The sequence below is a fragment of the Lycium ferocissimum genome, chromosome 12 (assembly GCF_029784015.1).
Source record: "Lycium ferocissimum isolate CSIRO_LF1 chromosome 12, AGI_CSIRO_Lferr_CH_V1, whole genome shotgun sequence".
NCBI lineage: Eukaryota > Viridiplantae > Streptophyta > Magnoliopsida > Solanales > Solanaceae > Lycium > Lycium ferocissimum.
Genome location: NC_081353.1, coordinates 28456390 through 28470290, shown reverse-complemented (window position 1 = coordinate 28470290; position 13901 = coordinate 28456390). Strand labels below are relative to the sequence as shown.

Below are 13901 nucleotides of genomic sequence, written 5' to 3'. Positions count from 1 at the left end.
TATATCATCTCAAGATGATCAAACAAAACAAGCAATGAATTTTACTATTAGACAAGCCTGATCTTGGCTATGGAAGTCTCTGCTATATAATATTATAGATATGGAACTTTTCCTATTACAGACATATCTCTATCCACTAATGAGAATCCATATGAAAAATTCAGCTATTCCCTAAAACCTCCACCAAGTACAGTGGCATCTGCATTGTAATTTTCCCTCAATAAACATTAAAAATGTGCCTTGTTACAACAAGGGTGCATTGCGGAGCGAAAGCTGCCATATACATCTGCACAAGCTCTCCACAAAATTGCATGGGGGCAACGTCGGAATAAGAAAAAGGAAGAGGAGCCTTATTCTCTCACCTTGTGTTGAGAATAAGGCAAACTTAGAAAACTTGGGGAATTGAAGCCTTCCATGTTCAATGTGCTCCGGTAGGTGATACAAAATTTCTTCAGGGAATAACACCGTTAAGACGCCTTCAGTATCCCTTCAGAATTCGTTGGATACTATATAAATAGCATATTTCTTGTTTCCTTTCCATCACTCCGTCACTATATTTACCAAAAATAACAACAAATTATGGAGCCAGGCTTTAGCGTGCGCTCCTTTTCCCTCTTCCCATTCCTCTCCCCCCTCTATATACTAGATACCTCAAAGAGGAAGTGTTGCTGAGTTATAAAATTGAACCATCAACAAAACCATTTCGGACATCTCCTCTGCAAAGTGGACATACACTGTAAAAAACACCATGTTAGTAAAGGACAAAGGTGTCTCCTCCTAGGGGTGGCAAAATTAACCCATAAAAACATGACCTGCACAACCCGTTCAAGTAAGGGGGGGTCAATGACCCACCCATTTATTAACTCAGACCCTATTAGCCTAACCTATTTCAGCCCATCTAAAAGTTGGGCTGATATGTAGCCCACATTGATCCATAGAAACCTTGTCAAAATATTTTTAAAAAGACAATTTTTTTTATTTGATATGTTATAGTCATAATAAAGGGAAAAAAATTATTAGGTACTGTAAAATGACAAAAGAACAAAGAAAGAAATTAAAAATTAGTAAGAATTGGGCGGGTTAGGTTATGGCCTGCTTTTTAGCCCATTTTAGCCCAAGTAACTTCTGGGCGGGTCAATTTAGCCCATTTTGACCCGCCCAAATTCAGTCCAACCCGCCCATTTGACACACCAATCTCCTCCTTTAGTATCATTCTCTCCGCCGCCACCGTATTTATCTCTGGGTGGAATGCGGTGAAAGAACAGAACAAATGTACAGGAATGAAAATTAAGAATTAGGTGAAGTATCATGTTACCCGTGTATCTCTTTGAGCCATTTATCCACACATGATAAATGAAACTCATGGTGACAAGGTAGAACTCGTATTTTATCTCCTTCCTCGTACTCAGCCAAGCATATGTGACACCTACAAAATTGTATAGCACGATCATAATTTACGAAACTTAAAACATCAAGAAACAGTAACTAGTTTGACATAAAAAAAAAAAGTACCACATAACTACATCACAAAAGTTGTCATAAAAAGAGAACAAAAGCCCATATATTGTTTGAAGTCATAACTTCTTATTGCTCATAGTAACTGGTTTTAATCGTTTTCATATAATGATGCACTCCTTCCAAACCATTTTCATTCACCTTCTTTTTTACGTAATTAGTTCATCCCAAGAAGTATTATTTGCTATGCCTTGTTTACTTCTGTATTGTCTTTTTCAAGCTGCCATGTTATGTGTTACTTGAGCCGAGGGTCTTTCGGAAACAGCCTCTCTATCTCCTCGAGGTAGGCGTAGGATCTGCGTACACTCTACCCTCCCAGACCGCACCTGTGAGAATACACTGGCTATGTTGTTGTTGTTGTTGTTGTTAGTTCATCCGAAGAAGTGCTGCTTCTTAAATGGATGTTCGTCCCAAAAACTTTGACCCCTTTCCCTAAAATAAAACGGAAATTCCTTTTAATAATTTCAAGTCTATAAATTTGTACTAAAGCTATTATTGATGTGAAATCTTCTCAAACAATTTCTCCATTTTTTTCTCATTGCAAACTATTATTTTAAACACTTTCTACCAAACTCAATGCATAACGAATCCAAACATTCATCTCTTCATATCTACAAAGCCAAAAGGGTCCATGACAATGAGATGGGGGCATGATATGGGTAGTTTTTGCAGGTACAGGGAATGAAAAATGAATAAATAGTCTACCGGTAACAAAATCTTTGCTGTACATAGCAAACATTAGTTCTCCTTTGTTAACAAGAATGATGCAGCACACATCATTTTTCATTTCTTTACATTACCTAACTCAAAAGCATCAAGGTGACAATGAAAAAAAAAAACATGATTAAAGGAAGTATCCGTCAAGAGGCAAAGGACTATTCATGACAACCAAAACAGTCAGGACAAATAGCAATATAAACATCATCTTTAACACTCGATCATTTTGCATATATAGGGAGGAAAAGCCAAATAGAGCAACAGTGAATCATTCCAACTTGACTTCCTTTCCAATGATATCGTGTATAGGAAGTCTTGTTTGAATATAGAGTTAACTCTCACCCTTTCTCTTCATATGACAAAGGGAAAAATATCCCAGGTAAAGTAGGAGATGGCTATCATCCTATCTCTTCATTTCTCCTGCCAAAACACAAAGGGATGGAGAGACTTACTGTAAAACATTGTTGCCAGTAGTATCTACTTCCTCTGATTTTGAGTAAATCTTCACTGGGAAGGAGTCCACAACTGACTCTGGAGCTGGAAGTGATAATACAGATAAGGACAATGACATAGGTTGGCGATGTATTTCATCCAGTACCTGCAATTTGTCGTTAGTGTCAAACAGTGACGACTTCCAATAATGAACAGAAAACCACAGCTAGAACACGAGATTCTGTCAAAGAAAGGAAAATGTAACTATAATGAAATGGAGAAAATGACAAAAATGGTCCTTTATGTTTGAGGGTAGGTTCAAAATAGTCTTAAGTATTTTTAATCCTTTAAGTTTGCGAAAAGTTAACACTTGTAGTGTCCATAAAATATTTACCTGTCTGTTAAACATTGCGGAGAAGCCATAAAGAAACTAAAAAAGTTGCATTATGTAAAGTTACCTCAAACAATGCCTCAGCAAGCATAACTATTCGTGATATACTTGCACGACTGCCAGATTCTCGACTCATTAAAATTGTCTCACATGAACATGGGCCATCTGTGTGAATCCCTGTTGGACAAGTGGCACTACGATGATCACCAGCAATAAGACCACCAGGAACTGGAAGTCTTTCCCACATCTGTGAAGAGATAATAGTTAGTGGAGCAGCAATCAAACTTCCCACTGCAGCAAACATAAAATAAAATAAATCTCATCACCTCAGATCTGGAATGTCGTCGCCGTTCATTCCGACTTCCATTTGAATCATGAAGGGAATTATCACTAAAGTCCAGCAGTAACCTGTCATGAGATAGTACATCGTCTGAATTATCATTTGGTAAACGAAAGTTATGGGGATCAGCAGCACGCCTCCTAGGACTTCTCCTTGAAAAAGAATCCCAAAAAAGTCTTCTACTATTCCGTCTTGCTTCACGACTACTAATTTCGGCAGACGGAATATTAGAGAAAATATTCGGAGAGGCATTCGCCATGTCAACATGAAGTGCACTTCCATCTCTTACACCTTCTTCCCTGTCCGACACCAGAAATTCGAGACCTGAAGATTCTCCCGCTAAATGTGGCGTAACTGAAGAATCCGAAAGAACTGATACAGAACCAGAATCGGAATTGTTGAAGATAAGAATTTCATTTGTATGGTTTACAACAAAATCTTCACTCGATGAAGATTCTCCATTTCCATGAGACAATGGACTGCTAGAACGAGAGTAACCGGCAAAATTCACTGAAGTATCGACATTATTTACAACATCATCTGCCCTTTTGAGTGGATAGGGAAATGATCGGTTGGCCCGAGATGTACTGGCAGTTTCATTACCTGTACTTCCAGGACTACATTGATTGACTAATTCCATGTTTTTGGTTGAGTTTTCTCTTCGATTACCTCCGTGCACATTGCTTGAACCATCTATACATGTAGATTTTTCACTATTTACCAGATTGCTCACCGATGAAGTTCCACGTTCAGTTTGGGGGGGAATAAAATCAGGTGAAGGGTCCTTCTCAGAGTTTTGGAGCTTTGCATGTTCGGCAGAACCCACCAGCATTTCAGCTGGATCATCTTCCATCTACACAGTAATAAATATAAAGTATGAATTCAATTTAAACGTCTTGTAAAAACCATAAGCACATAGACTAAGCGGCTGTGTTGCTTTAAAAAAAAAAAATGAGAAATACAAGATCCGCAAATATCACCCCGTTGCTTGATAAAACTCTCATTTCAAGAGATAAAAGAGCATAGCCGAAACCAACTTGAACTTGTAGGAAATCTAGCATAGCACAGATAATACATGTGAAAAATAAAGGGATAGTTATACCGCTCAAAAGAATAATACCCAACAATAGGTTTTGTATATTAAAAATACATATAATACATATTGTATCAACAGTATACATACAATATACATAATCAGTGCATAGGTTTTGTATATTGGATAGCCCGTAATTAATATCGGCTGATGAGCCAAAAATAAAAAAAGCCCTCTTAACCAAGAAAGATCACTAATTTATACAGACTCAAGAATTTGCCTCACACCTTAGAGTAAGACACTGAAATTTAAGTAAATTTACCCAAACATACCTATATAAGAAACAGAGCCTCCCACTGATATAAGATAATTCAGCGCTGAAGTCTCTACTCTCCCACAATCTAGATAACTGCAGCAGGAGATTCCTCGAAGGCTGTTAGATTGATTCTCATATTTTCTGACTACTATTTGATATCCATACTCTAGTAAACCCAATTCTTATTTGCTTTCAAAATGAGGTTAAGCACGGATGACAAAGACAAATAAAGAGAACCAATGAAAGTGCACTAAAAGTATGGAATTCTGCTTCAGCAGCCCAAGATCTAAGAGGAAAAGAAGATCACTTTGTGAAACCAATCTGATCGACTTAACAAAATCTCTCTACAGCACTGCTCATGAGTTTAATTCTCGATCGCTGACATAATTGAATCATGTCAACAGCACAATGTTATGTTAACGTCGAACTCAGGTAAACATATATTCACAAAATTTACGCTGTTCAGATAAATAAAACCCTTTCATATACTTCTTTAGAATGATTACATCTAAACTTCATCTAGAGAAACCAACAACAACAAAGAGTGTACGCAGACCTTACCCCCACCTTGTAGAGATAGAGAGGATGTTTCCGATAAACCCTCAGCTCAAGTAAAGCATTTCACAGCAGTTTGAAAAAAGGGAATATGGAAATGAAAGCAGTGACCATCTGGAGAAACCAAATATACAATATAAGCTCCAGTTCTCCCCACCTTCTCGACTATCCTCCTTACTAGAAAAGCCAAAACAGACCATCAAGAAAACTTCACAGTACCAATAAAGGGCGTGGCCTAGTGGTTGATGAAGTGGATTGAGAACTACGAGGTCTTAGGTTCAAATCCCACTGGAGATCAAAACATTAGGTGAATTTCTTCTCATCTGTCCAATCCTTGGCAGAGAGAATAACCCAGTACCTGTGCTGGTGGGAGGTAGCAAGTATCTCATGGCTTAGTCGAAGTGCGTGCAAGCTGGCCCGGCACCACGGCCACAACAACAACAACAACGTAGTCCCACAAGTAGGTCTGGGGAGGGTCGAAGACCTTACCCCTACCTAAGGAGGTATTGAGGTTGTTTCTGAAAGACCCTCGGCTCACCCGGACACCACGATTATAAAAAATAAAAATAAAAATTTAAAAAAAAAAAAAAAAAAACTTCTAGCAATTATATCAGACATTTACCGTTTGTGCATATTATCCTTGGGCAACACTAATCTTCCCTGATACATTCCAATTTCAATGGCTATATGGTCTAAATAGAAATTCTAGAAAAGAATAAGCCTAGTAAATCAACTAAATCTCATAATACAAAATCAACCACCAAAGAGCTTTTAAAAAACAAAATCAAATTCTTGGGTCTATCACAAAATCCATAATAACCCCATAAAAAACAAATCTTGAAATTACAATTAAAATAAAAAAGCAAAAACAATTTTATCCTACATTTCCAAACAAAACAATAAAAAGGGGTTAATTATATTACCTCAACAGTTCTTCTTGATGATGAAGCACCACATATAAATATAGATGACAATGTTCTTTTTATGTGATTTGGTCTACGTGGCCTTGACCCCAAATGACTACTCCCAGAACCCATTTTTGGAACCCAACCCCAAACCTATAGATACAGAATAGATACAGATAGAGAAAAGAGAAGGGGGTGGGGGTGGGGGTGGGTGTGGGGGGGGCGAGGGGGTGGTTGAATGAAAGAAAGAGTAATGGAGGTTGTCTCTCTTCTCTTGACAAAAAGTCACTCTTCCATTTTTCAAGTTCTTGAAAATCAAGAATCTAATATTTTTTACATTTTGTTTTTGTGAGGCACAAGACCAAATGGTTTTTTTTCTTTTTCTTTTTCTTTTTCTTTTTTTTTTTGTCCTTCTAGAGGGGAAAGAATGTTATGTTTTGTTTGTGTGTATGACAAGGTTAAGCTGAGGTAATGACATGTTGTTTTCAAATTTTGATGATTTGTGGTTAGGACCTACAATTGAATGTGATGGTTGTTATTACTCTCATGTGTGTAAGAAATATTTGATCGCATAGAGTGTACGAATGGGTTGATTAATAATTCACAGATGAAAAAATGGCAAAAAATTTCAACTTTATTTTCTATTTCTATCACGATTCATTATTTGTATCTAATTGGCTCTCCCTGATCTTGTTTATAACTAATGAATTATTTTGGCTTGACTAATTATTTTTGGACCCAACCCCAAATAGATAGATACAGTCAGAGAGAAGAGAAGGGGGGTTGTGCGTGGGGGGGGGGGGGGGGGGGGGTGTTGAGTGAAAGAAAGAGTAATGGAGGTTGTCTCTCTTCTCTTGAAAAAAAAGTCACTCTCCTCTTGAAAAAAAAAGTCACTCTCCCAATTCTCAATTTCTCGAAAATCATGAATCACAATTTATTTTTTTATTTTTTTGTGAGGAACAAGACCAAATGGGAAAAGAATGTAATGTTTGTTTGTTTATGTGACCATGTTAAATTTTGGTGATGACATGTTGTTTTCAAATTTTGATGGTTTGTGGTTAGGACCTAACATTGAATGTGATGGTTGCAATTAATTTGACTTGTTACCTACTATAAATCTTTGTCTCATAGACTTGCTTTGTATAGCTATGAGAATTTAGCAGGAGTTTGGTCATGAAAATCAAATATTTTTTCACTTTATTTGATATTTTAGAGTTGGAGTCGAAGATAGAATTGTGTTTGGTTATAGTTTTTACAACGAATATTTAGTTGTTTGAATATATTGATAGTGAGAAAAGTGAAAACAAATTTTTTGGTTTTTTCCAAATTTCAATTAAGTTGTATTTGAAATTTTCATAGCCAAATATTAATTTTTCAAATAAATTAAAAACGTTTTCCAGAAAATGGTGAAAAATTTTCATGGCCGGGCCCTTAGAATGTCAGTGCTAGGACCAAGTGCGATATTGACTAGTTGAAAAGAGTTCAAATTCATCAAATGGCAGGAGTATCGTCTTATTGTATTTTTAAAAAAAAAGTTACTCCCTCCGTTCACTTTTAATTTTTTAGTATTTCAAAAATATATTTTCACTTTGATTTATCACTTTTAGTATATCAAGAAAAGAAAATTACTTTTTTCTATTTTACTCATAGTATTAATTACTTATTTCAAATTATTTCATTAAAAATATGTACCAATTAATATGAGTATCATGGTATATTATGCATTTTATTATTATTATTTCTTAAGGGGTGTGTCGTGTGCAAACTCCACAGTGGACAAGTAAAAATGAAATAAGGGAGTAAACAATAGTAATTTGTAATAAGACTACCAATTACTTCATCCGTCCTAAAACAAGTGTTGTTTTAGCATCTTTCACGCTCATCAAAGAAAAAAGTATATTTTCATTAAAAATTTAAAAAAGTATATTTTACTAAGCTACCCCTCTTTTTTAGACGTCTCTTTAGAATTGACCTTCCTTCTCCCTCAGATCATGGTGTAAGTTTTTGGTTTGGAAGATGAATAAAATGTATAAAATTAACATTAAAAAATAGGTAATATTAAAGATGACTACTTCTTTAATGTTAAGGGCATAGTCGGAAAATTTTGTCAACTTTAATCTTGAATTCCTAAAGTGACACGTATTTTTGGATAAGTTTTTTTTAAACTAAAGCAACTCTTATTTTAAGACGGAAGGAGTACTTTAGAAAATATTGCTTCTTACTTATTTTTAAAGATATCAAACTCTATTAATTTCTATCATTATACAAGGTCATGAAAACAACATGTCAACAATACACAAAATTCGTATGACATGATCCTACCAAACAATGTGAGCAATTTTGGAGTATTCCTTGTGTCTTTGCTCCTTCTATAAGTACGATTGATAATATGACTGTGATATGATTATTTAAGCCAGAATCCTAATCCTCTTTGTCATCTCGTAAAAGGAGAATTATGTCATTAGTGAATACAAGGCAAACATAAGTAGCCTTTTCTAGTGAAGTTATGTCCATAATTGATGGGCATCATATTTAAACATAATTTATCCTTTTAGATATTCGTACTTGAAATTTATATGTGCATGACATTAATGATGATTATCATAAATATTTTAATTTATACATAATATATTTCTTACAAAACATTATTACATAATATTTGAGTATGATTGTTATAGAGAGGTAATTTTACAAAAAGTGTACTGTTATAATGAATGTGTATAGGAAAAAAGGGAGGAGAAGTAAGTATATATAGGGAACATAGTTGCGAAAAAATAGCATTATTGTTTATAGGCCAAACTCATCGACAGCTCCTTGTGGTCGTCAAGATTTTTAACTTAGATATCCTCAACTAAATCATGTTTCATTTACACACTTTTCGCACAATCGGGCCCTACCTCAGGCATCTAAATGACAAGGTTTAATTGAGGTGTTCAAGTGAAATATCTTGAGGGCTATCAATGAGTTTGGCCTTTTTTATATATCCAGTAACTCGCCGTCTAAGACTTCAATGATCCACACATGAATGCAGACTTAATATAATTAGCCTTATCTTTTGTGTTTTGCATGTCTTTCCTTTATAATTATTCGTATCATCGTCTCTCTCTTTTAGAATATACATTTCGTTGGGCATATTTTTGTTTTCCTACCTATTTTCTTTGATTATTTGTTGAACGAATCACACAGAGGATTGTATTGACATTACATAGTTCTCGATATAAAATAACATAGTCAGACACTTATGGAATAACCAACTTAACTGTTTAGTATATGAATAGTCTGCTCTAATCTTACTGTTGATATATATAACTCATGACCCATCCTGCTATTATTAACACCATTTGGTTTTTTTCTTTTCTTGATCCAAAGTTGCTTAGTTCTAAGTTAGATGGGTTCAAAATCATAGTATAATTAATTTCGAATTAGAAAACCTGAACACTACAATAAACTAATTACGAAGAAGTATTATGTTATAATAGTATATCTCTTGTCATTATATAATTAATTAAAGATAATATGCAGTTGAGTTATAGTAAGTCAGTATTTTCATGAGTAGATCGTGTTATTCTGTATTAACATTTTCATCCTCAAAAATCAAAGATTACCACATGTGCAAGGGTTGCTCAAGTCTGAAATGAAGGAGCCTCTTACAAGCATTGTCTGAATGTGTAGCGTCTCACAACATTTTCAAATAATTTAAGCTTAATCAATGCATTGATTTGCATGCAAACGACGAATAGAAATGAATAATATTATGATTTCGATGAGAATGTATGAAATCAGTGGTAATGGACCCAAGATTTCAAAGTCATAAGTGTTCGCCGTAAAAGAATTTCGAAAGTAGACGGAAAAAAGAAATACTTAGCTATGAGTGCTCACTCAACGCTTTTTTTTTTTTTTTTTGCTAATTATCTATCTAAATATGCTAAATCTACCCAACAAGTGACTTGATATAACATATTAAAATACATTATCAATGCATAGTGACAGACTCAATATTTTTAAATCATATGTGCTGGCCGAACAAAGTTACGAAGGAAAGCGGATTTTTTTAAGATTCGGGTGCTCATTAATGCTTATCTAAATTTTTTACTAATTGCTTTTATAAACATACTAAATTTGATCACAGGCAATGGATGTTTCCCACAAGTTTCCAAATAGATCCGTCATTGCAAATCAAATTGGATGGATAAAGAGGGTTAATAAATTTAAAGTTGAAAAAGTAATCGAGAATGAGGCTTTAAAGGTGTGTCACGTAGCAATGACACCCAACTTTAAAGTTTAATTGAATCCTAAAACGAGATTCCAAAAAAAAAAATGTATTGAACTACGTAGTTCTATTGCATCTTTTACTGTACAAAAAAGAATTTCCTTCAAAAAGATATTGCAAGCAAACCTTTGATTTCCGTTTAACCATCAGACTCATACCGTTATATGATATGAATGGATAGTTTATCCAACAAATAAGTGATAACCAATAGTACACTACATTATTTATCTGATATCTAACCTCAAAATTATAATTTATACAATTCAAATAATTCGTTTGACAAGACATAGGACATTCTTTATTCAATCACTATAATTAAATATTACGTATTTCTTATTAGCATAATAGTGTGAGAGAGAAAACAAAAAGAAGAATTTTCTCCATTTAGATAAGATGTCATAATACATGCCTTTACACTGAAGTGAAATGCACACAATAGAATTATATACTAAACAAAGATTATATAATAAATGCAGTGTATTATTTTAAAAAATGCAAATGAGAATCAAGACTTTTTATCTAATTTCACTGCACAAACACAAACCAAAAGACTCATCTGAGTAGTATCTTATAATTTCACTAATTATATTGATCGTTAAGATTCTTGAATGTAGCACTCATTCGAAACCTAATATATTTTCAAGAGTATTATAATCAGTGTTTTCAAAGGCGTTTTCGGGGCGAGTCCCACGGAGGGACGTACCAAAAAGGCTTCGGTGCGCAAATGAAAGGCGTAGATCCACAGGTCGTACGCCTTAGAATTTGGGCCGTAAGTCCCGGACGCAAAATCATAAGCCCCGGGAGTAAAGGCGTACGCCTCAGGCTTTAAATTTGATTTTTATTTTTTAAAAAGTATTTTTTTGCTATAAATTATGGTTTTTATTATTGGTATAATGATATTTATACTTTATGTTATCATGTTGTAGTGATTTTTGCTAAAATATATAAATAAATAAAGCAACTATCATAGAAAATAACACTGCAATAAATATAATTTTTAGATGATTATGCCTCAATAATTGAAATGATAGAGATTTCATAGCACTATTTTCCTGAAGCAACTTTATCCATTTTTTATTATTCCTCTTATACTTTTTGCATTTCTCCTTCTTCGAATATATAAATAAAGTCAGTGCAGATATTAGTTGAGGTCGGGAAGGACTAATAGAACTGGAGATTGATTATGAAATAAATGAAGAATTCATTTTAAAGATTATCTAGCTATTATCTTTTTTTGTGTTGTTACCTTTCTCAAATAATATTTATAATAATTCTTTTTATATTATTGGTGATTTATTTGAATTTATTTGCAGAATTTTGATGAAAATTTTACTTTTAGTTATTTTTTAGTAATAAAATTATAAAATTGAAGATACATGAAACATACGCCCCATAGATTTATGAGACTTACGCCCAGTGTTTCGAGGCTTACGCCTCGCCCCGTGCTGCGTAAAACACCTTGTCTCGCGTCCCCACCTCTTAAAACATATTTCACAAGAGGCAAACACAACAGGGAAAAATAATTCTTGTTTTTTTTTCTTTTTTTCAACAAGATGAAAATCAGTAGACACATCAAGTATAGCTCAACTTAAATGTAGTTGAAGTCTACTAAATTCTCAAACATCCTCATATAACTCATAAATAAGTCGTAATGCATATGTATCAACAAAGATTATGGTGGGATGTACATGGATTTTTTTATTTTTTGTCAGAAGGCTGTTCAAGTTCTGAGTACGAAATAAATACAATTAGCGAATACTTTCCCCTTAAATATGACTCACACAATGAAAATTCTGATTAGTTGAGGACCCAATACGGATACCAAACACCGTTGGAAAATAAAGAGAAAAAAGTTATGTGTAAGCACAGGGTCACACCCGACATAAAATCAAGGAGAAGTCACATTTAGCCGCTCGCCCAAAAATATTTACATCGCTAGTCAATAGAAATAATATATGTCTATATTATGTGGAATTATATACTAGCACCTATTTTCTTAAGTGAGCGGCTATGTATGTCAATTTCTCTAAAATTAAAGGCAATTATTTTGGGCTTTTGGGTTGCAACTCGGTTCCAGATCCACATTAAGGCCCATCTTTAAAAAACTACTTAAAAGCTTTGTTCTAACATTACAAGCTGTAACTTCACTTGGGAGCTAAGAGCCGCTTGTAAACTCTCTTTTTCTCAATTTATGTGACACACTTTTCTTTTAAGTCTGACCCTAAAGAATATCACTTTTCTATATTAAAAATTAGAAATAACTTATTATGTTTTTAGTAGCCAACAATATTTGCTAGCTGTAGTTTAAGATATTTTTAAGAAATAGTTCAGCAATGAAATAGCTCGATTGATAGGTTGCACCTGTGCATAATGCTCTAGTATAAGTCAACTTAAATGTAGTTAAATACTTTTATTAACAAATAAAAATATAGCATTAATTAAGGGAAGTAGCCAACAAATGTATATGTTTTGTATATTAGACTATACGTGTAAGATACATATCAGTGTATAAGTTTTGTATAATTGGGGTACTATCGGTAATTAGGTTTGGCCGACATTACCTAGATTACTTGGATTAGATTACAATAACTACTCTTTTGACACTTTTTCCCGAGACATTTAATCTTTTTTCCCTCTTTGGATGTTAAACTTTTTCATATGGCTCATCCATCGACGATCAACTGTCATAGTAAAGTTCATTGTCCTTATCTCCTCCCCCATTTAATTTCTATTATTCAAGAGTATATGTTAAGTAGTTGAAATAAAATAGAGTTGGGGAGAAAGAGAGAGACAAGAAGAAGAGAGACAAATGTGCCTATTCCCCAACGCATTACATTTACGTAAGTTTCCCGTTAATTAAATAGTACTAAATTAATTTTGGGCTTTTGTGTCCAGGATCGCACCCGACTTAAGATAGGCAATTCGCACAATTGCCCCTATTTTGGTGGTCTTTGATTTTTCCCCCTCAAATTGCTGGTCTTTAATTTTTGCCCTTTGTCTAAAAAAGTGGCCGAAAATATTCCGAGGTTCTGGGTTCGAACCCCAACTACATAAAAAAAAAAATCGCAAGGCAAAGGTTTCACAAAAGTTCTGCCTTGTAAAGCATAATTGCCTTATGGCATAACTAAATTCTACCTTATAAGGCAGAACTTTCGCGAAACCTTACCTTGCAATTTTTTTTTTTTTTTTACTGAGCGGAGGTTCGAATCCAGAACCTCGGAATATTTTCGGCCACTTTTTTAACCGAAGGACAAAAATTAAAGACCAGCACCTTTGAAGGGAATCCGTGCAAAAAAATGAGGGGAAAGACCACCAATACCCACTACACATAAAATAATCACCCTTCCATTTCCCATTTACTTTCATACCCCCAAAATTGTTTATCCTAATACCCATTGTAGCATTTGGAGGTAATTGCCTCATATTC

At 34.2% G+C, this 13901-nt stretch overlaps 1 protein-coding gene across 3 annotated transcripts; it reads right to left on the bottom strand.

The window, feature by feature from the left end:
* Positions 1 to 22: 22 nt before the first annotated feature.
* Positions 23 to 6584, bottom strand: LOC132039936 (uncharacterized). Of its 3 annotated transcripts, XM_059430496.1 has the most exons (7): positions 6223 to 6376; positions 4761 to 4837; positions 3382 to 4248; positions 3123 to 3302; positions 2685 to 2830; positions 1316 to 1426; positions 23 to 734 (listed from the first exon to the last, which is right to left on the bottom strand). In XM_059430496.1, exons 3-7 carry the CDS (start codon positions 4246 to 4248, stop codon positions 674 to 676), a joined length of 1365 nt encoding a protein of 454 aa, XP_059286479.1. In that variant the 5' UTR covers positions 4761 to 4837; positions 6223 to 6376; the 3' UTR covers positions 23 to 673. The 3 variants fall into 3 exon arrangements, with proteins under 3 accessions (XP_059286479.1, XP_059286477.1, XP_059286478.1); XM_059430494.1 differs by lacking the exon at positions 4761 to 4837 and having other exon boundaries at positions 6223 to 6580; XM_059430495.1 differs by lacking the exons at positions 23 to 734; positions 1316 to 1426; positions 4761 to 4837 and adding an exon at positions 1449 to 1947 and having other exon boundaries at positions 6223 to 6584.
* Positions 6585 to 13901: the final 7317 nt, after the last annotated feature.

What these genes read in the sequence shown, in the direction of transcription:
- LOC132039936 (XM_059430494.1), bottom strand. Translation starts at nt 6,336, where the DNA reads ATGGGTTCTGGGAGTAGTCATTTGGGGTCAAGGCCACGTAGACCAAAT. An exon ending in CATCAAGAAGAACTGTTGAG is followed by an intron (nt 4,249 to 6,222) that starts GTAATATAATTA and finishes ATTACTGTGTAG; the next exon opens with ATGGAAGATGATCCAGCTGA. An exon ending in TTGCTGAGGCATTGTTTGAG is followed by an intron (nt 2,831 to 3,122) that starts GTAACTTTACAT and finishes GACAAATTGCAG; the next exon opens with GTACTGGATGAAATACATCG.